Source organism: Electrophorus electricus, chromosome 26, assembly GCF_013358815.1.
Source record: "Electrophorus electricus isolate fEleEle1 chromosome 26, fEleEle1.pri, whole genome shotgun sequence".
In the NCBI taxonomy this organism is placed as follows: domain Eukaryota; kingdom Metazoa; phylum Chordata; class Actinopteri; order Gymnotiformes; family Gymnotidae; genus Electrophorus; species Electrophorus electricus.
The window spans coordinates 8503910-8523258 of record NC_049560.1 but is presented as its reverse complement, the minus strand read 5'-3'; the positions used below and the strand labels follow the sequence as shown (position 1 = coordinate 8523258).

Below are 19349 nucleotides of genomic sequence, written 5' to 3'. Positions count from 1 at the left end.
CATTTCTTATGCTGTGGGATGAACAAATTTAATTATTTTGCCTTCTAGAAAGTGATAGCAAAATGCAACGTGACTATGTGTGGAGGTGAACATCCAGGCATCAAAAAGTACACCTGTGACACAGAGCCAGGTACATACACCACCCGCTACACCTGTGAGACAGAGCCAGGTACATACACCACCCGCTACACCTGTGACACAGAGCCAGCTACGTACACCACCCGCTACACCTGTGACACAGAGCCAAGTACATACACCACCCGCTACACCTGTGACACAGAGCCAGGTACATACACCACCCACTACACCTGTGACACAGAGCCAGGTACATACACCACCTGCTACACCTGTGACACAGAGCCAGGTCTTTCATTCACCTGTAAGGTGGCAGTCTATGTTTTTATATGCGTTGGTCTATATTACCACAGTTACATTTCTAGTGGTACATTTTCTACAACATTTCTTTTTTCCGTGAGACTGCTAATTTTACATTTTGCCTCCGGCTTCCACAGTAGCTCTGCTACACATCTGCCCTGACTGCCCCATTCTGCTGCCCCTGCACGACCCCAAAGGCCTGGAGAGCGTAAAAGCTGCCCTGGAGATGTTCAACAGCGAGTCCAACCACACCTCCTACTTCAAACTGCTGGAAGTGGGAAGAATAACTTCACAGGTAGCAGCAGTCAAGGATGGTGCCATTATGACTGTTCATTTGGAACAAAAAAAGAAAACACACACACACACACACACACACACACACACACATATATATATATGTGGAAAGTATCTCCCAGTTTGAGAGCACAGCCCCCAGTGTGCCGATTACCACCAGATCCACAGTTGCCTCCACCCTACACATCTTTTCTATCTCTTCTTGTTCCTTGGTCCTGATGTTGTTATAACTGCTGTTTCACTACTTTGTCCGGTTGGTTGGCCTTTACCACCTTGTCTGTATCTGGAAGTCCCACAGGATCTCAGCTCGGTCATTTTCCACCCCCTTGGGGGGTGTATCACACTTTGACTTCAGAACTTCCAGCCCGTACTTAGCACAGATGTTCCTGTTACACTATACCAGCCACTTGGTCATGGCGTTCCATGTGCGCTCTGCCTGCTGGCATCTTGCATCCTGCTGTTATGTGCTGGATTGATGGTCTCAGGGTTGTCTTTGCACGGCCTGCATCTGGGGTCCTGCCTGGTGTGGTAGATCCAGCATCTACTGATCTCATGTTCAGAGATTATTCCTGTGCTGCCATGATTAGTGCCTCTGTGGTGTCTTTCAGTCCAGCCCTTTTCCAGCCATTGGTAGGATTTCTCCATATCAGCCACATCCACTATCTGCTGGTGGTACGTACCATGCAGGGGTTTCTCCTCCCATGATGGTTCCTGCTCCTCCTCATTCCCGTCCTCCTCAGGTCTCTGCTGTCTGAGGTACACACTATGTCCTTCATCACTTGGTGCCATCATCCTGGTGTACTCCTGGGTCTTGGTTGTTTCATCCTGGATGTTCTGATGCTCACTAGTTCTCTGCCCCCCCACCCCTTTCTGCTTAGTGTCCAGTCCCAGAGTGCTGGATTTGGGATGAAACCCTCTGTGCATTGTGAGGAGTTTCCTTGTCTTGATGTCAGCAGCTTCTGTCTCCTCCTTAGGCTGATTATGCCACCGGGGTAACTGATTATGCCAGTGGGGTAACTGATTATGCCAGTGGGGTAACTGATGATTCTTCATGATCTCTTACTACAGTACGATTACTCACCTGGAAAAAAAATAAATAAATAAATATATATATATATATATATATATATATATATATATATATATATATATATATATATATGTGTGTGTGTGTGTGTGTGTGTGTGTGTGTGTGTGTGTGTATCTCTTTTCAGCATAACATGATGTTCGGACAGAGCTATTTTGTCCAGTTTGCCATAGTGGAGACTGAGTGTGCAGACAGCGTGAAAACTGAGGGAAAAAATGCATGCAAACCACTCTGTGACAAGGAAGCTGTAAGAATGCTTCATATCAAATTCATCTGCTTTGCTTTAGGACTGAATTCATGGGCCACCACAATTACTGGGTCCCCTCTAAATATCCTTAAATCACAACGTGCTTCTATGCCTTTGTTAATGAAAACAAGTTTGTAAAATTTTCATCGTCTCCTTTAAGGATTATGGATTCTGCCAAGCCACTCAGCTTGGAAACAGTGTTCTGACTGTAGATTGTGACATTTATGATGCTCAGGTATGCAGCACCTTCTTTACATCCAATCAGATTTTATATTTATGTCAAGATCTTATCTCATGTCCAATCAGATTTTAGACTTTTGTTAAGCTCTTATCTCAGGCCCAATCAGATTTTAGACTTTTGTTAAGATCTGATCTCATGCCCAGGTCACAGATTGTAGACCTTTGTTAATATGTACTCTTTGTCGGCTTCTATTTGTTCTACTCCATTCCAGAACACAACACACCACCACCATCATCCATTCTACAGAAGGCACTGTGGGCACCGTAGAGGTCACCACCATCACAAAGGTCACCACCACCACCACCACCACCACCACCCTCCTGGCCATGGCAAACGTCCAGACCATGCTGGTTCTGGCCATGACAAACGTCCAGCCCATGCTGGTCCAGGTCATGACAAGCATCCAGACCACACATTTCCCCCAGGTCATCAAGGTGATCATCATCAAGGCTGTTTTCATCGTTCAGGCCATCCACACCACAGAGGTCCTCCACACCACCGAGTACATCCACACCATGGGGACCACCATGAACACAAGAAAGATCCCACGAAACCCACCCGTGCACCCCACCATCCTTTAACTCACAGTGAACCCACAGCTCATCTTCCAGGATCCAGTGATCCAGAGTTCCCCTTCCCAGAATGCCATGGGTTTGTGAAAATACCCCCTTCCATCCACCCCATATGTCCGTTCCCACCTACCTTTATGAGACGGCCTCAAAAGGCCCACGCCTGAGACTGACCTCCAGTAGAACGAAGCTCTTCTTCTACTGGACAGAAGAACACACGTCATGAGATTTTATCAAACAATAAACCTCCTTTACATTTATCAAGTCTGATTTGATCTCAACCATATCAACTTCCATTTACACTTACATTTAATAGTATTTAGCTGATACTTTTATCCACTTACAATTATGACTGAATACAACTTGAGTAATTGAGGGTTAAAGGTCTTGCTCAGGAGCCCAACAGTGGCAACTTGGCAGTGTTGGGGCTTGAACTGACAACCTTCTGATTACTTGTCCAGTACATTAACCACTGAGCTGCCCCCAACACCTACTTGCTTTGAATGACATGAATGCTGTTACCTAGAGATTTGCGACGTCTCTAATTTCCGCGGCACCCAGCATACTCGTAACGGCTGTTAGCATCATGGGCCAAAGTGAGAAGGAGAGTGATAATGATTTGAAACAGAGACAGTGAGTTGAGCTAAGGAGTCGCACAGCCAAGAAACCACTCCCAGACCATCAGTTCCACTAGCGCATGTAAACATCCCAGCAACACCCAGCAACACCTTCTCCTCAAACCAGCTCAACACCCACCACCCTTTCTTCCTGTAACAGCGTCTGTGCCCTGGTGGAGCTGCTTTCAGAAATGCAACAAATCTACTTAATAATGTTAATCACTCAATGTAAGTGTTTTTAAATAAAGTGACTAGTCAAATATAATAATCTACATGTGAACAAAATAACAACGGTCTTTTATCATATTAAAATATTGCTTAGTTTGTTTACTTTCTACTTCTTTTAGAAGATGTGAGAAAGCTAGAATTACTAGTATTATGAATGACTAAACAATTTCATTTATGTGGAGTACATTAGAAGAATCATATTGGACAATAGCACCTTCTCCATGCTGACTGATGTGTAAAACTCAGGTTTTACTCACTATATGCCAGAACCATGAATATTAATTAACAAATTAAAAATGTAAGTTAAAAAGGAATGTAAAGACGTGCTGGAATGAGTCATGTGAGTCTTTATAAACATTCAAAATGTCACAAGATAGCCATCTAAGCCCCCCCCCCCACACACACACACACTGTAGGCTGATTGGCTTGTATGATTGATTGGCACTGAACAGTTGAACGGGATCACAAGGGTCTTTCAGAAGAGAGGGGGACACTGTTTAGAGGGGTATTATTGGAGAAGGGGCCTTGTTTACAGACTGGGGGGGAACTGGCAGCTGAAGGCGGCTATAAACACAGAGGGCTCCCACCCCCATGCGTGTGTGTGTGTGTGCGAGAGAAAGAGAGAACATCTGCAGCTCTACCATGCTGTTGCTACTGCTGGCAATTGCAAGCGTGCGTGGGATCCCTGTCCACCCGCTGACAGCAGGCTCCTGTACGGATGCTCCGGCACATGGCGCAGCTGCGCAGGCCCTAGACCAGATCAACCTGGAGCGCACAGAGGGCTACGTGCTGAGCCTAGAACGCCTCAGCAACGTCCACGTCAGGCGTCACGTGAGTGAATCGCCTCTCTGGCTCCGGCGTCTGAGGTCACGTGTCAATCATTAGTGATTTTATTTGAAATATTTGATGTTTAAGAGAGCTATATTTTTCATTTTTAGGGAGAAGCAGGAGTGGTGTATTACCTAACCATCGACGTGCTTGAAACAAAGTGCCATGTCCTCAGTAAAAATAACTGGAGGAAGTGTGAAGTGAGAGATATCGGTGAAAACCCGGTAAGGCGGCTCTCTAACATAAATGTCCATTTACATGCTCGTGTCCTTTGAAATTTGACTTGCATACTGTGTGCCTTGTAAAACTGTGTATCTCCCTGTATATCTTGTGAAATCCAGGTGTATGGTCAATGCAGGGCAGTGATCTACATAAACAAAGTTCACAGAGTCTCGCGTCTCTACGGATACAGCTGTGCAATCAGGCCTGGTAAAAACCACGACTACCTCTCAAAATACAGACCCAAACTGCACTAGGTTGTGATGCAGTTAATGTTCAGCACATTAAAGGAAAGACAGTAACTGGATATTTGCATTCCTTGGAAGTTCCTGCCTCCAGAATCGTTCGGATGTGCCCTGACTGCCCGGTCCTGATCCCAGTGGATAGTGTCAAGGTGGTGGAGACCATGAAAATGGGCATGGAAAACTTCAACAAGAACAGCATGTTCACAAACTTTTTCACCCCTCTAAATGTCACAAGAGCGACCTCCCAGGTTGGAGCATTTCCGCACGTGCAAGAAGAAAGAAACTTGGCATTCTACCTGAACTCTTTTCTTTCTCTCTCCTTTAGGGGGGGTTTGTCACCTTTTACAACGTGGAGTTCATCATCCAGGAGACGGTGTGCTCCAACCAAACTGATATAGCTGAGGTTTCAAAATGCCAGATCATGGCCTGCGAGTTTGCAGTAAGTGAAATAAAATTCCCTAAACAAAGATTTATATGGCCGACATTTGCAATATCACTGTATATTAGTCTTTGACATAGTGATGTGTGTATATTTTATTATAAAAACTATAATGTGTATGTTTTACTATAACACCATTCTAAAAAGCCCAGTGCTGTGCAGCAGTGAAGCTCTGTGCAGTGAAGCAGTGAAGCCCAACACAGTGAAGCAGTTAAGAACAGCACAGTGAAGCAATGAAGCCTAGCACAGTGAAGCCCAGCGCAGTGAAGCAGTGAAGCCCAGCTTAATGAAGCCTAGCACAGTGAAGCAGTAAATCTCTGTGCAGTGTAACAGTGAAGCCCAGCACAGTGAAGCAGTGAAGCCCAGCACAGTGTAGCAGTGAAGGCCAGCACAGTGAAGCCCAGCATAGTGTAGCAGTGAAGCTCTGTGCAGTGTAGCAGTGAAGCCCAGCACAGTGAAGCAATGAAGCTCTGTGCAGTGTAGGCAGTGAAGCCCAGCACAGTGAAGCAATGAAGCTCTGTGCAGTGTAGGCAGTGAAGCCCAGCACAGTGAAGCAGTGAAGCTCTGTGCAGTGTAGGCAGTGAAGCTCTGTTTTCCCTCCTCAGCACAAAGGCCTCTGCAGATCTTCACTCTCTTACGCCAATGGCTACGAGCACCTCAATGCTGAGTGTGAAATCTTTGAGCCTGAGGTAAGTTTATAGAGAAAATAATTTAAGAAAGCACAATGAAAGTATTTTTGTGCCTTATAAAATGTATGTGTATAAATACATAAGTGTTTGCTACAACGTATGTCTTGTCTTAAAGGCCGCAGAGGAAGAAAAGAAGAAGCATTACCAGGGAGGAGAGCTGGACCATAGCCATGCTAATATCAGTGATATGTCCTTAGGACATGACCACAAGGGGGCGCACACACACCATCACACACATGAGCAAAGTGAAGGTCACAGTCAGGTTCAAGGTCACACCCATGCCCACGTACACGGGCACGACCATGACCACGCTCATGCACACCATTCGGACGCTCACAATCACACCCAAGACAAGAGCTCACACACCCACCACAACTACGGTCACGGTGAGGGCGAGACCCACGCGCACGACCACGAACTGGCCCTGGACCACGAACACGGGCATGTTCACCTCCACGTGCACGAGCACCATCACCATCACCATGAGCACCAGCACGGAAGCCTTCCGAAGCGTCCCGAGGGAATGGTGTATGTCCTCCCCTCCATGGACAAGACCGCAAGCCTCTCGGGCTTCCCTGTGCCTAGTCCAGCGCAAACCTCCGCCCAGCCGCTCCACGCTGACCCACAGATCCCCGGCGAGAAGGAACCCACCATTGAACCCTTCCCATCCGGCCTGGCGCACCAGTGCCCAGCGGAGTTCTCCACCAAGAGCAGCTTGATTCAGGACAGCTTTGTTGAGGACCCACTCTTTTAAACTGCTGCTGTGTGTGACGCCTGTACTGGCAGTGATTTTCTGTGTCCAGTAAAGTGTCCTTTCAATAGCAGTGATGGACTGTGTCCAATAAAACATCCTTTCAAGGCATTCAGTGTTTACTGGTTTGTACATTTCACAAAACTACCAGTTATTCACAATTTATCATCATACGCAACCCCCAACCTGTTCACCAGGGGTCCTCATCCTCCAAATCAATCCCACACACACCTCCCTCTAATTCCTCACACAAACTATTCCCCTGTAATCCCTCACACACACTATTCCTCTGTAATCCCTCACACACACTATTCCTCTGTAATCCCTCACACACACACCATTACCCTGTAATCCCTCTCACACACACTATTCCCCTGTAATCCCAGAATTTCTCCATAGTCGTAAACTTGGTTTGACACTATAGTCCTAAACTTGGATTTTCTTGCCCTGGACTCTTGTGTGATCTGTTCAGCCTGTGACTAGCCTTTGGGTTGTGTAGTTGTTATTGTCTCATTATTGTGTTATTATTCTGTAGTTGTTATTATCCCATTATTGTGTCATTATTGTGTAGTTGTTATTGTCCCATTATTGTGTCATTATTGTGTAGTTGTTGTTATTGTCTCATTATTGTGTCATTATTGTGTAGTTGTTGTTATTGTCTCATTATTGTGTCATTATTGTGTAGTTGTTATTGTTGCATTATTGTGTCATTATTGTGTAGTTGTTATTGTTGCATTATTGTGTCATGATTGTGTAGTTGTTAAACTCACTTACAACTCCTGCAAACCTGTCTGTCTGTCAGTGTGTATTAACAACACAGTTTTCCCATGTTAAGTAATAATAATAATAAGTAATAGTGTTAAGTAATGTTAAGTAATAGTAGTAATAATAAATTACTACTACTACTACTACTACTACTACTACTACTACTACTACTAATAATAATAATAATAATAACAATAATAAAAACAAGGCTTTATTCATCTTTATTTAGTATTTTAAATTTTAGTTTATTTCTTTTTAATAATAGCAAAAACACAACCAAACATAGCAATAAATGCAGGTCTCAAAATGTGAAAACATTAAATAAATAAACAATAATAAATAAATAACCATAAATAAATTATTATAAAAATAGCTGAAAGATTCAACATTTATTGCAACAGTAAAATTAATGCATGTAATTTCTGTTTGGTAAACCTCTCAATAAATAAATAAATGCTTTTGAAAGCAAAACAGAATTTTCTTTATGAAAATATGTGAAATGAGACTTCTGAGTGATTTTCATCTGTTGTATAATTTCATCTCTCTCTCTTTGTTGACATGTCACATTTGTTGATGTGCTTCTGCTGTTATCTTTGCCCTTTTGTCTTTGGACTTGTTTTGTTCTGTAATGTTATTTTTAAAAATTTTTCTTAACATTTCTGTTTGTGCAGTAAAAATGAGTCTTAGCACCCAGGTAAATCTACACTGCTGCCACAGGACGCCTGGCTGTCTACTCTAGCAGCTGAACTAATTCACTTCTCAGAAGGACATTTAAAAAAGGCTTCCTAGAGATGACAAACCGTTTCCATGACGCCGTGTTGCCTAAATCCAAAGGATGTGGTCGCACAAGCAGAAAAGGAATTAGTGAAGGTGGGGAATCTACGACACGGAGGAATTCTAGCAGCCAGCCAGGGATCGGAAGAGCAGAAACAGAGGCGACATTGTTCCTGGCCCTGTGATCAGGGCTCCGCTGGAAAATGGTAATGAGTGTCGAGGTTAACGACAGATAAGGCCACTGTTTGCTGATAGGTGCAGGGGAAAGTTCAGGATTCGCCACGTGACGGAGAAAGCGCACGCAGGTCCACATCTTCTGGTGTGCTGGGATCCGGCTGGAGGAGATTTCCGAGGAAAATGCGGCAGTTCTTGGGCCTCGTGCTGGTGTGTTTGTATGTGCAGTGGGGCAGGGCCTCTCCTGCTATAGTAGGCTGCCAGGAACAGACCGTCATGCAGGCAGCCGACGAGGCGCTGGACCAGATCAACACACACCGAACTGAGGGCTACATCTTCTCCCTGAACAGAGTGTACGACGTCAGGCAAGAGGAGAAGGTGAGTTAGTGCTGATGTCTGGGCAGAAGGTTTTTAGTGACCGAAGTAAGTAAAAAAAAAAAATGCCAACAAACAACAATAATAATGATAAATGTGCAGGATCTCTTATACAGTTAATATATTTCACAACATGTGACATCAAACTCCATGAGTGGAAACTAAGCGGTTTGCTCTGCTCATAGGAGGGAGGTGAGAAGCATCTGCACCTGACAATGGACGTGCTGGAGACAAAGTGTCACGTGATCAGCAGGAGGAATTGGAAGTCATGTGAGGTGAAGGACATCAAAGATGTTCCAGTAAGTCCTAACAAAGCAGGTTTTACTAGCAGAGCTGATCTTTTAATCTGAACCATACCATATTAATAATCATCTTTGGAGGAAGGTCACTTTAACGAATAAAATAATAATAACACTGACCATCTAATTCCTGTCTTAATTCCTGTCTTTTAGGTCTTTGGAACGTGTGAGGCACTTGTTACTACTCAGATCAACGTTACTCTCCATAACTTCAGCTGCATCATCCAGCAAGGTACAGTGTATACTGTAACTGTAATTGTGCAGTTGTGGTTAGAGTGCAACACTGTAACTGTAGTTGTGTAGCTGTGGTTAGAGTGTGACACTGTAACTGTAGTTGTGTAGCTGTGGTTAGCGTGCAACACTGTAACTGTAGTTGTGTAGCTGTGGTTAGAGTGTGACACTGTAACTGTAGTTGTGTAGCTGTGGTTAGCGTGCAACACTGTAACTGTAGTTGTGTAGCTGTGGTTAGAGTGTGACACTGTAACTGTAATTATGTAGCTGTAGTTAGTGTGATACTGTAACTGTAATTGTGTAGTTGTGGTTAGAGCATGAATCTGTAACTGTAGTTGTGTAGCTGTTGTTAGAGTGTGACAATAACTGTATAATTTTGATATACCAACAAAAAAGGGAACTCTTTTTCAGTCCCTGCCGTTGCCATAGTTGAGATCTGTCCAGACTGCCCAACAGCAGAGAGCCTGGGAGAACCAATCGTAGCAGAGACAGCAAATCTTTCTCTCCAGAAATTTAATAAAGAGTCGGCCATGACCAGCTACTTTGCTCTCCTGAACATAACGGCTGCAAGTATGCAGGTACGCCACAGCCGCTCCCGGCAGCAGTGAAACCCACAGCACGGGCATCCCCTCATGTATGTATCTCCACAGTGGGTTATTGGTCCTGCCTACTTTGTGGAGTTCACCATACAGGAGACAGACTGTGCCAAAGCTTCAGCCGATGTGGACTTCACTCAGTGTCAGCCAAAGGACGGGATGTCTGTGAGTGGTCTGCTCAACAAATTTATAAATAAATGCATGCAGTGAAGACATGGCCTTGATATGCATAAAAATACCACTGGCAGAAAATACCTGGACATGTCTTTCAGACAAAGGGCTTTTGTACTGGATCACACATTACCGATGACGACCCCGAGATCAAAATTCCTATAGAGGTCAACTGTACAATCTATAAACAACCAGTAAGTGCAATCTGGTATCATCCATCAAAGTCTGCAGTGGCTTGGTATGGGGTGTGATGGGGTAAGTGTGTGGTGTTGGTGTAATACAGCTGACCGATGCGCAAGAGAAGGCCGACGATGCTACCAGCCCAAGAACAGCTGGCAGACCTTCCCCAGCCCAGACTGTCCCTGGATCAGTGCTGGTGGTGCCACCTCCACGCATCCCCATGCCTCCCAGAGCTGTGGCTGCTGCTAACAGCTGCCCGGGAAAGAAGAGGCACTCCCTCGGACTCAGAGCACTGAGACTGTGAGGTCCGGTCATGAGGCAGGTGCTCTAGAGTTTGATAAGCACTATGAATAATTACTGTTTCATGCCACTTTTATAATGAATGGCCCTTAATTGACAGTAGTAGCATTTTCAGTGTTCAGTAATAGCACCCTGGCAACCCAGCATAGCAACAGCAAACCATACAGGCTGATAACAGCAAGTGGAGGGCAGTAATGATTTTTTTTTTTTCTCATATACAGTTCCATGTACCTAAGTATTTTTTTTTTTGGCTTGTCATAAATTAAACAATAGTGGCAATACAAATGTTTGAGGTTTTAAGTATCATCCTCTTCAAATATGCTTTCCAATTACATCACTGAAGTGGCCACAGTTTCAGCTATGCCAGTAGCTCTGTTTGTATGCTGTGTTAGCCCTGTTTGTACATTGTGTTTGCTCTGTTTGGTATTCTGTGTTTGCTCTGTTTGGTATTCTGTGTTAGCTCTGTTGGTATTCTATGTTAGCTCTGTTTATTGGATGTGTTAGCACTGTTGGTATGCTTTGTTAGCTCTGTTGGTATGCATCAGGTTAACAATAAAACACTATCCTACTTCTACTGATATTGTCAGTGAATAAAGTTAATAAGGTTTTTGCTGGGAGAGCAGTTTTAAATTACAGAATGCTAAAGAGTTGACATTTGGTATGTTCTAAGAAATAAATAGATAAATCACATGCTGTAATATGTCCTGATGTTTTAATGGCCGTGATTAAAATGGGCACTCTGAGAAAGAAAACATCTCTGTCCTGGCCTCTGTATTTTCTCATTCAAATTGGTTCAAATTCATGCCATTCAATTAACACAATATAATTCCTGTGTTATGTGGAAATATGAGTGAGAACTGAAATACATGCAAGCACAAAATTCAAATAAACCTTTAAAAGCAAACAAATGAAGAGAAAAATAAATGTTTTTGACCTCCTGGTTCCAGGAGAAAAAGTAACAAAAAATTGTATTGCTATTATACTACTATTAGACAATTATATTATTAGACTATTATATTAGTATTAGACTATTATACTACTGTTAGACTATTATACTAGTATTATAATATTTTACTAGAATTAGAGTATTATACTACTATTAGACTAATATACTAGTATTAGACTATTATACTACTGTTAGACTACTATACTAGTATTAGACTATTATACTAGTATTATAATATACTGGAATTAGACTATTATACTAGTGTTAGATTATTATATTAGTATTACACTATTATACTAGTATACACTATTATTCTAGGGTTAGACTATTATACTATTATAATGATTAATTATTTATTTATTAATTCTTTAGTTTTTTTATTGATTAGTATGACTAGATTAGTCACTTCTTTATATCATAAATATAAAAACTGTTTTAGATGTAGGTTACAGATGGGATAATTTGGCATAAACAAAATATTTGAGTATAATACACAAAACTATGGTTGGTTCTAATTAATTGGCTCCTCAAGCAAGTGCTGGTCTCTGCAAAGTTAACTTACACTGCATAAGTGTAACGATTAGCTGCTGTATATTGATAAGACAAAGTTTAGAGTTTAAAGTTTAGAGTTCAAAGTTCACTGACACTCAAATCTGCACCTTTTCTGCAACAGGTAAAGAATTACTTGTTAAAATCATGCAAAATGATGGCCATGGTAACAAAGGTTTTACATGCTCCACTTCAGAAATTCAACAATGAACATCTTTCCGATGACTCATTCTCCTAAACACACCAGGGGCTTGTGTGCAAGTATGATTTACCACTTTCTGTAAGATGTGCTCAATTAAAATTGTAATACTCTCTGCTTACAATCGATGGCAACGTATTCTCACAGTGGGTTGTTGATCATGCATACTTTGTAGAGTTCATCATATAGAAGGCAGACTGTGTACAAAGTGCTTTTTTTAAAGCTGGTTATGCAAATGAATATTATATGTATCTTAAAATAAGTAATTGGTTGTCATAAGTCTCATAATAATTGTGAGGTACTGGACTAGTAACCAGAAGGTTGCTGGTTCAAGCCCCACCACTGCCAAGTTGCTACTGTTGCAAGGCCCTTAACCCTCAACTGGTCAAGTTGTGTTCAGTCTGAACTGCAAGTCATAAAATGTAAATGTACATAGTGTTCACTGCATAGTGCTCACTACTACTATGGTCAGTGTTGCAGTTTGCAGTGCACCGTAGAACTGTCCCCTGTAAGCAGGTCTTACTGCTTCAGATCAGAATTACTCTTCCGTTCATGTATATTCCCCATTTGAGTATTGTGAGAGCCAAGAGGAAGCAGGATGGATTACGTGAGCATATCAAAAGCCTTTGTGCAGCACAGTATAAATGGGAAACAGGAAACATTCAACAGGACTAAATAACATGGAAATTAAAGTTTTGACAACTGATTGAACATGTGGACAAGGTATGAGGCTTACTCCAACCTGAGATGTTTTAATAAACTATAAAGATTTTAAGTATTAAAAACCAGCCCAAATTTTTCCCAAAGACACATTTGCCCACGCAAAAACATCAGCCCGATTTGTCGTGAAACTGCCCGATCTGGCAACACTGACGGAGCCCCCGGACAGAGGGCGGGGCGCATAGAGGAAGAGGGCGGATAGTACCGTTAGAGTATCTTTAATTAAAAACAACTGCGTGAGCCTCTGCAATAACAATCACTGGGAATCGCTTCTGTTTTAAAGTTTGATACAGTTAGTGCAAGTAAACGGTAGAAATAAAACCTGGTTTATTGTGAGGGGGAATGACCAGACAGTGAGCTGTGTCTGTGCGGTCGCCGCGAACAGGATCAGGAAGTTTGATATTATCTACCGTGGCTGTTTCATTTGCTTTCAGTTTCTCTCTCTTTATTATGTTACAGTCTTTAAAATAATAATAATAATAATAATAATAAGTAACTCAGAAGCGGATCTGAGAAGCTCCAGGGTCAAGATTTTTATTTATTTATTTTTTTGCCGCCTGATCATCACAAGACGCCAAAGCATGTGATCTTTTTTAAGCTGCAAAAATGGTCCATGTGTACAACTGCCATCCCTTTGCTTCCCAGCACATAGTTCCCACGGACCAAGAGCCCGGGCTGGTGTGCTGCGGTGGGGATGCGCTTTTCGTGGTGTCCGCGGCAGGGTGCAAGGTCGAGGCGTATCGGATGCAGGGCGAGGACTGTCCTCTTATCTGCCGCTTTTCTACGATGGGCACAGTGCACAGAATTCTGTACAGTCAGATCGGTGAGTACTACGTGAACTGACTGTAAAAAAAAAAAAAAAAAAAAAAGCGAAACAAACACAAAAAAACCCCCAACAAAAAACCGATGCCCAAACAGTTTGTACTCGAGAGGATCTGCCCGTCAGATGCATTCAGCCAGTTCAAACAGAAGTCTAGTCTCGCTACACCTTTCATTTGCTCTGTCTTGATATGATGTGCTTTGTCTCCTGCTAGGTGACTACCTAGTCACTATCGAGGAGAAAAATGGCTCTACCTACCTCAGGGCCTACACCAATTGGCGCTACCAGGCTTCTGAGAGGACCCGTGTCGGGGTGCGTCTACTCGGACACTTCCTGCGCGTCCCATCGCTCTGTGGAGCCCCAAAGGAGCAGATGGAGATCATCGAGATGCCGCTGTCGGAGCCGCCACAGTGCATGGCGTGCTGCGCCCTCACCGGGGACCTCCTGGTTGGCTGCACCAGAAGTCTGGTGGTGTTCGGGCTGAAGAGGCAGGAGCTGGGCGAGCGGCTGGTCGTGCTGGACTTCGAAATGCTCGTCGTCCTCCACATTCACAACTGGAGTCCGTCAGACGTAGCTCTCTGCGCCGGATACGTGGCCCTGCAGACAGAGCTGGAGGTGTTGGTGGTGAAGCTGGAGAGAATGGAGAAGAGGCATCCGCCGCCAGAAGATTGCACGCCGATACCCAGCCCTGGCGCGGCTGCAGCAGGCCTCAACGATGAAGGTATTAGTGTGGATACAGGTCTGCTGGTCTTTACACAACCACAACGATGGTATTAGTGTGGATACAGGTCTGCTGGTCTTTACACAACCACAACGATGGTATTAGTGTGGATACAGGTCTGCTGGTCTTTACGTAACCATGACGATGGTATTAGTGTGGATACAGGTCTGCTGGTCTTTACATAACCACAACGATGGTATTAGTGTGGATACAGGTCTGCTGGTCTTTACACAACCACAACGATGGTATTAGTGTGGATACAGGTCTGCTGGTCTTTACGTAACCATGACGATGGTATTAGTGTGGATACAGGTCTGCTGGTCTTTACATAACCACAATGATGGTATTAGTGTGGATACAGGTCTGCTGGTCTTTACGTAACCATGACGATGGTATTAGTGTGGATACAGGTCTGCTGGTCTTTACGTAACCATGACGATGGTATTAGTGTGGATACAGGTCTGCTGGTCTTTACATAACCACAACGATGGTATTAGTGTGGATACAGGTCTGCTGGTCTTTACGTAACCATGACGATGGTATTAGTGTGGATACAGGTCTGCTGGTCTTTACGTAACCACAACGATGGTATTAATGCGGATACAGGTCTGCTGGTCTTTACGTAACCATGACGATGGCTTCCACCATGACATTGTAAGATACAGTGTAAAACTTTAGACAAACAAAAGTTTTGAGTGAGTTGGTAACCACCGATCTATGTAATTATCTCGATTCTTATGTGTTCATGTGTCTCTGTTTTCCCAGATATGAGACAAGAGCCCCAAAGTCCACACGAGTCCGATGATTTCTTTATGTTCCCAAAGCATCTGGAGTTGCTGGGAGCTGAATCAAAAGACTGTGGTGTGTCTGTGACTTTAGAGGGAACAGGCGCAGAGTTAGGGAGCAGCATGGCACTTACTTATGTCCTATACAGGTGCACTACACACCCCTGCACTCACTGCACTATACAGGTGCACTACACACCCCTGCACTCACTGCACTATACAGGTGCACTACACACCCCTGCACTCACTGCACTATACAGGTGCACTACACACCCCTGCACTCACTGCACTATACAGGTGCACTACACACCCCTGCACTCACTGCACTATACAGGTGCACTACACACCCCTGCACTCACTGCACTATACAGGTGCACTACACACCCCTGCACTCACTGCACTATACAGGTGCACTACACACCCCTGCACTCAGACTGCACTATACAGGTGCACTACACACCCCCTGCACTCACTGCACTATACAGGTGCACTACACACCCCTGCACTCAGACTGCACTATACAGGTGCACTACACACCCCTGCACTCACTACACTATACAGGTGCACTACACACCCCTGCACTCAGACTGCACTATACAGGTGCACTACACACCCCTGCACTCACTGCACTATACAGGTGCACTACACACCCCTGCACTCACTGCACTATACAGGTGCACTACACACCCCTGCACTCAGACTGCACTATACAGGTGCACTACACACCCCTGCACTCACTACACTATACAGATGCACTACACACCCCTGCACTCACTGCACTATACAGGTGCACTACACACCCCTGCACTCACTGCACTATACAGGTGCACTACACACCCCTGCACTCACTACACTATACAGATGCACTACACACCCCTGCACTCACTACACTATACAGGTGCACTACTGGGATTTTCTTAACAGGGGTTCTGATTCATGCTAAGGTTCATCGACTGTATAATGTTCTGTATGTATATTTCATTATTCTGTAGGAGATTTGCCCCAGACTTTTTCCGGGGCTGCAGTGTGGAGGAGACATGCTTACATTCCCTACAGCTCCATTCCATGTTCCCTGGTAAACACCCATACACCCCTCCAATGCTCCCCCGCCCACCAGAGAGTGTGCACTCTGCACACTCTCTGCACACACTCTACACTCTCTCCATGCTCACTTGTTCTCTTCCTTTGTGTGCAGGTAACTGTGAAGGAGGCCGTGAGCCTGTCTGTGTGTTCTGCTTCTTCTCCCTGCCCGGTGCCGGCTACATGTACAGCCTGCATAACCCTGTCCAGCTCCTGTCCACATACCAGTACCCAGAGAAAACCCACGAAGCCGCCCTGTGTGACCAGTTTTTATACGTCATCACCAGGTAAGATGGCTCCCCAATGGCTTGGTCATAACAGAACGACAAAACGGCTCATTTCTTTTGTGGTCGAGTTTGCTATAATTAAATGTGATTGGATTTTTTTTTGAAGTCATTTTCAACAGGTGAGTGCATTATGTGGTTAGGAAGGATGTATGAAGTGTGTCAGGCTCTCTGTGCTCTGTTAGGAATGCTCTACAGTGCTTCTCTGTGCGGTGCAGTGCAGTGGCAGCACGGGCCGGCGACCCCTACATCGACACCACCATGAAGGTAAAGGGTTTGATGTTTCTTTGACCTTTGACCTTTCTGCACGTGCCGCCGACTGTCCAACCAGTTCTACGCGACACTGACCAGCCTGCCAGTCCTGACCACGTAAACCTTCATGTGTGTTGAGTTGCTTCCGTGCGGTCGCCTCTTAAAGGCTGAGCCACGGTGGGGCTGATGTGATGCTTGCCAACCCCCAACCCAGGCATGTCCTCCCGCCACAATGGAGGTGTGTGCCCTGCGTATCCAGCTCTTCATTGGTCTGAGGTCATTGTGTCACGATGGGAACCACATCGTGTTGATCACAGCCGTCGACTCGGAGAGCAAGGTGGAGACGGGAAGCACAACCCGGAGGACCATGTAAGTCACTCCCAGGAATGCCATAAACTCAATCCCAGTGCTCCGCATGGACTATAAACCCATATAGCAGAGTTGGTGCACTTCAGTAAAACATATTTCTTCAGTTGCTGCACCACTGGGGGACGGGTGAGTCGTAAACTGGTTCTGCCATCCCCAGTCTTACGCATTGAAGCTTTGCTATGCTTCGTAGATTATTGTTGTTCATCACAAGGACGCCTCAACACAGCTAGTTTACCCAACATATTGTAGATTATCTCCGCAATCTGTTGGTTTGTTCTTGACCGTAGAAGGTAGGATTGTGTGAGTGCGTTATGCTTCGTGTGTTTTGATGCTCAGTAAATGCTCTGTATTGTAGCCAATCAAAAGAACACACCGTACTCTCAGGGATTCTCCTAGCGGTAGGTGTAGTTCCATCCACTAACCCTGCTCTGGAGTGCTTCCTCTCCAGGTCCTTCCCATAAATTGGCTGTGTGTGTACCATCTAACCACAGTCCACTCCCATAAACATCCTCCAAAAAATTGCTAACTTCTCCGTGTTTGATTGCTAATTTTTTGTGGACAAACATAATCTAACATTCAACCTACTTGTATATGGGTGGTGTTTTCATTCAGGGAAACTGCTTTTGGGTGGAGGAAATAAAAAGTGTTCAGTCTTAAGAGTATGAACAGGTTGTGAAGGTCTCGGGGCAAGACTTTCCATCCCAAGACCAACATCAGGTGCCTGCGCCAACCGGGTCAGAACTGGGCTAATATAATCAGCCTATGGAACAGGCTCACATATCAGGCATTGGTACAGCTGCCCAAACCCAACACGTCCACATCATTGAACTCTCGGGGTTTTTGCACAGAACTGAGGGTCATATTTATCAGCCAATGAAGATGCCCCATTTCTCAGCAGTCTTGCTCGTCCTCTGAGTGCGTCCTCTCCACCACACAGGGAGATTACACTCGATGAAATATGCGGAGAAGCTGAACCCAGATCAGCTGATGTCGTCACACTGGAGACTTACAGGGTGTTTCCTTGCAGCACAGGACATGGTGCTAAGGATCCACAGTCTTGTGTTAACTAGTAATTGCTCTTATACAGAGTATATAACTGTGTGGGTGTACAATATATATGTATATAACCTTGATTTATTTATTTTTGTAAGATGTCGGAAGACCTCCCGGTCCAAGCAGGTCTGTGAGAGTGGTTATGGTTGGAACCTGTACGTGATCACCACTGTGCCTACACTCCAGCTCTACACAGAGATGGTAGCGTGTCAACAGTTATCTGCAGAACTCCAGCACCCATCCCTGGTTTATTTAAGCCCAGAGAGTCTACATATACATTTAGACTAAAACAATTTGCATTTACATTTTTTGCTGTTGTCTTATTTTATGTTTTTTTTTTGTTTGTTTTTGTTGTTGTCTTTCATAAGTGAAGACTAAATCTTGCTCTGCAAATCTCCAAAATTCCATAAAAAGTGTTAAGATCCAGTTTAACACCCGGCTCACATTGGAAGCAGTTAGACCGAACTCCTATAACTCCACCTGCTTCACTCCGTTACCCTTCACCCCTCCGTTTGGCCCTGGCAGGTGGAGTACAGTAGGCGGTACGAGCAGACCCTGTCCCACAACTCCCTGCATTTGCTGAGCGAGGCTCACCTGCTGGTGAGAAGTTCCCTGCTGAGCCTGAGGGGTGGCGAGGAGGGAGACAGAGCCCAGCTTCAGAATGCCTTCCGGGAAAGCTGTGCCCAGCTGGGAGACTGCTTCAGCAGGTACGTCACACCTCCCACCACAGCTAGGAGACTGCTTCAGCAGGTACGTCACACCTCCCACCACAGCTGGGAGACTGCTTCAGCAGGTACGTCACACCTCCCACCACAGCTGGGAGACTGCTTCAGCAGGTACGTCACACCTCCCACCACAGCTGGGAGACTGCTTCAGC

General features: G+C 44.6%; 4 protein-coding genes across 4 annotated transcripts in view; all 4 read left to right on the top strand.

Annotated features, from left to right (window-relative positions):
• Positions 1-3053, top strand: part of ahsg1 (alpha-2-HS-glycoprotein 1) — a 3551-nt gene extending 498 nt beyond the window's left edge. Inside the window, exons 3-8 of the mRNA XM_035523094.1 lie at positions 49-130; positions 516-670; positions 1884-2003; positions 2164-2238; positions 2456-2678; positions 2856-3053. Of these exons, the coding sequence (XP_035378987.1) occupies positions 49-130; positions 516-670; positions 1884-2003; positions 2164-2238; positions 2456-2678; positions 2856-2980 (780 nt within the window). The 3' untranslated portion in view covers positions 2981-3053. The remainder of the gene's footprint in view (positions 1-48; positions 131-515; positions 671-1883; positions 2004-2163; positions 2239-2455; positions 2679-2855) is intronic.
• Positions 3054-4300: 1247 nt separating this feature from the next.
• fetub (fetuin B) lies at positions 4301-6832 on the top strand. Its single transcript, XM_026996696.2, has 7 exons — positions 4301-4489; positions 4597-4710; positions 4828-4915; positions 5032-5198; positions 5276-5389; positions 5995-6078; positions 6194-6832. The coding sequence occupies exons 1-7, from the start codon at positions 4301-4303 to the stop codon at positions 6830-6832; spliced, it is 1395 nt and encodes a 464-aa protein (XP_026852497.2).
• A 1630-nt stretch (positions 6833-8462) lies between these two features.
• Positions 8463-11446, top strand: si:ch211-284e20.8 (uncharacterized protein LOC563738 homolog). Its single transcript, XM_026997074.2, has 7 exons — positions 8463-8920; positions 9103-9216; positions 9370-9448; positions 9859-10025; positions 10098-10208; positions 10316-10408; positions 10498-11446. Exons 1-7 carry the CDS (start codon positions 8726-8728, stop codon positions 10696-10698), a joined length of 960 nt encoding a protein of 319 aa, XP_026852875.2. The 5' UTR covers positions 8463-8725; the 3' UTR covers positions 10699-11446.
• A 1841-nt stretch (positions 11447-13287) lies between these two features.
• hps3 (HPS3 biogenesis of lysosomal organelles complex 2 subunit 1) overlaps positions 13288-19349 on the top strand; it is a 41993-nt gene continuing 35931 nt past the window's right edge. The window contains exons 1-9 of the mRNA XM_035523232.1: positions 13288-13931; positions 14143-14649; positions 15415-15583; positions 16427-16509; positions 16630-16801; positions 16984-17065; positions 17265-17419; positions 18571-18673; positions 18998-19179. Coding sequence (XP_035379125.1) covers positions 13715-13931; positions 14143-14649; positions 15415-15583; positions 16427-16509; positions 16630-16801; positions 16984-17065; positions 17265-17419; positions 18571-18673; positions 18998-19179 — 1670 coding nt within the window. The 5' untranslated portion in view covers positions 13288-13714. The remainder of the gene's footprint in view (positions 13932-14142; positions 14650-15414; positions 15584-16426; positions 16510-16629; positions 16802-16983; positions 17066-17264; positions 17420-18570; positions 18674-18997; positions 19180-19349) is intronic.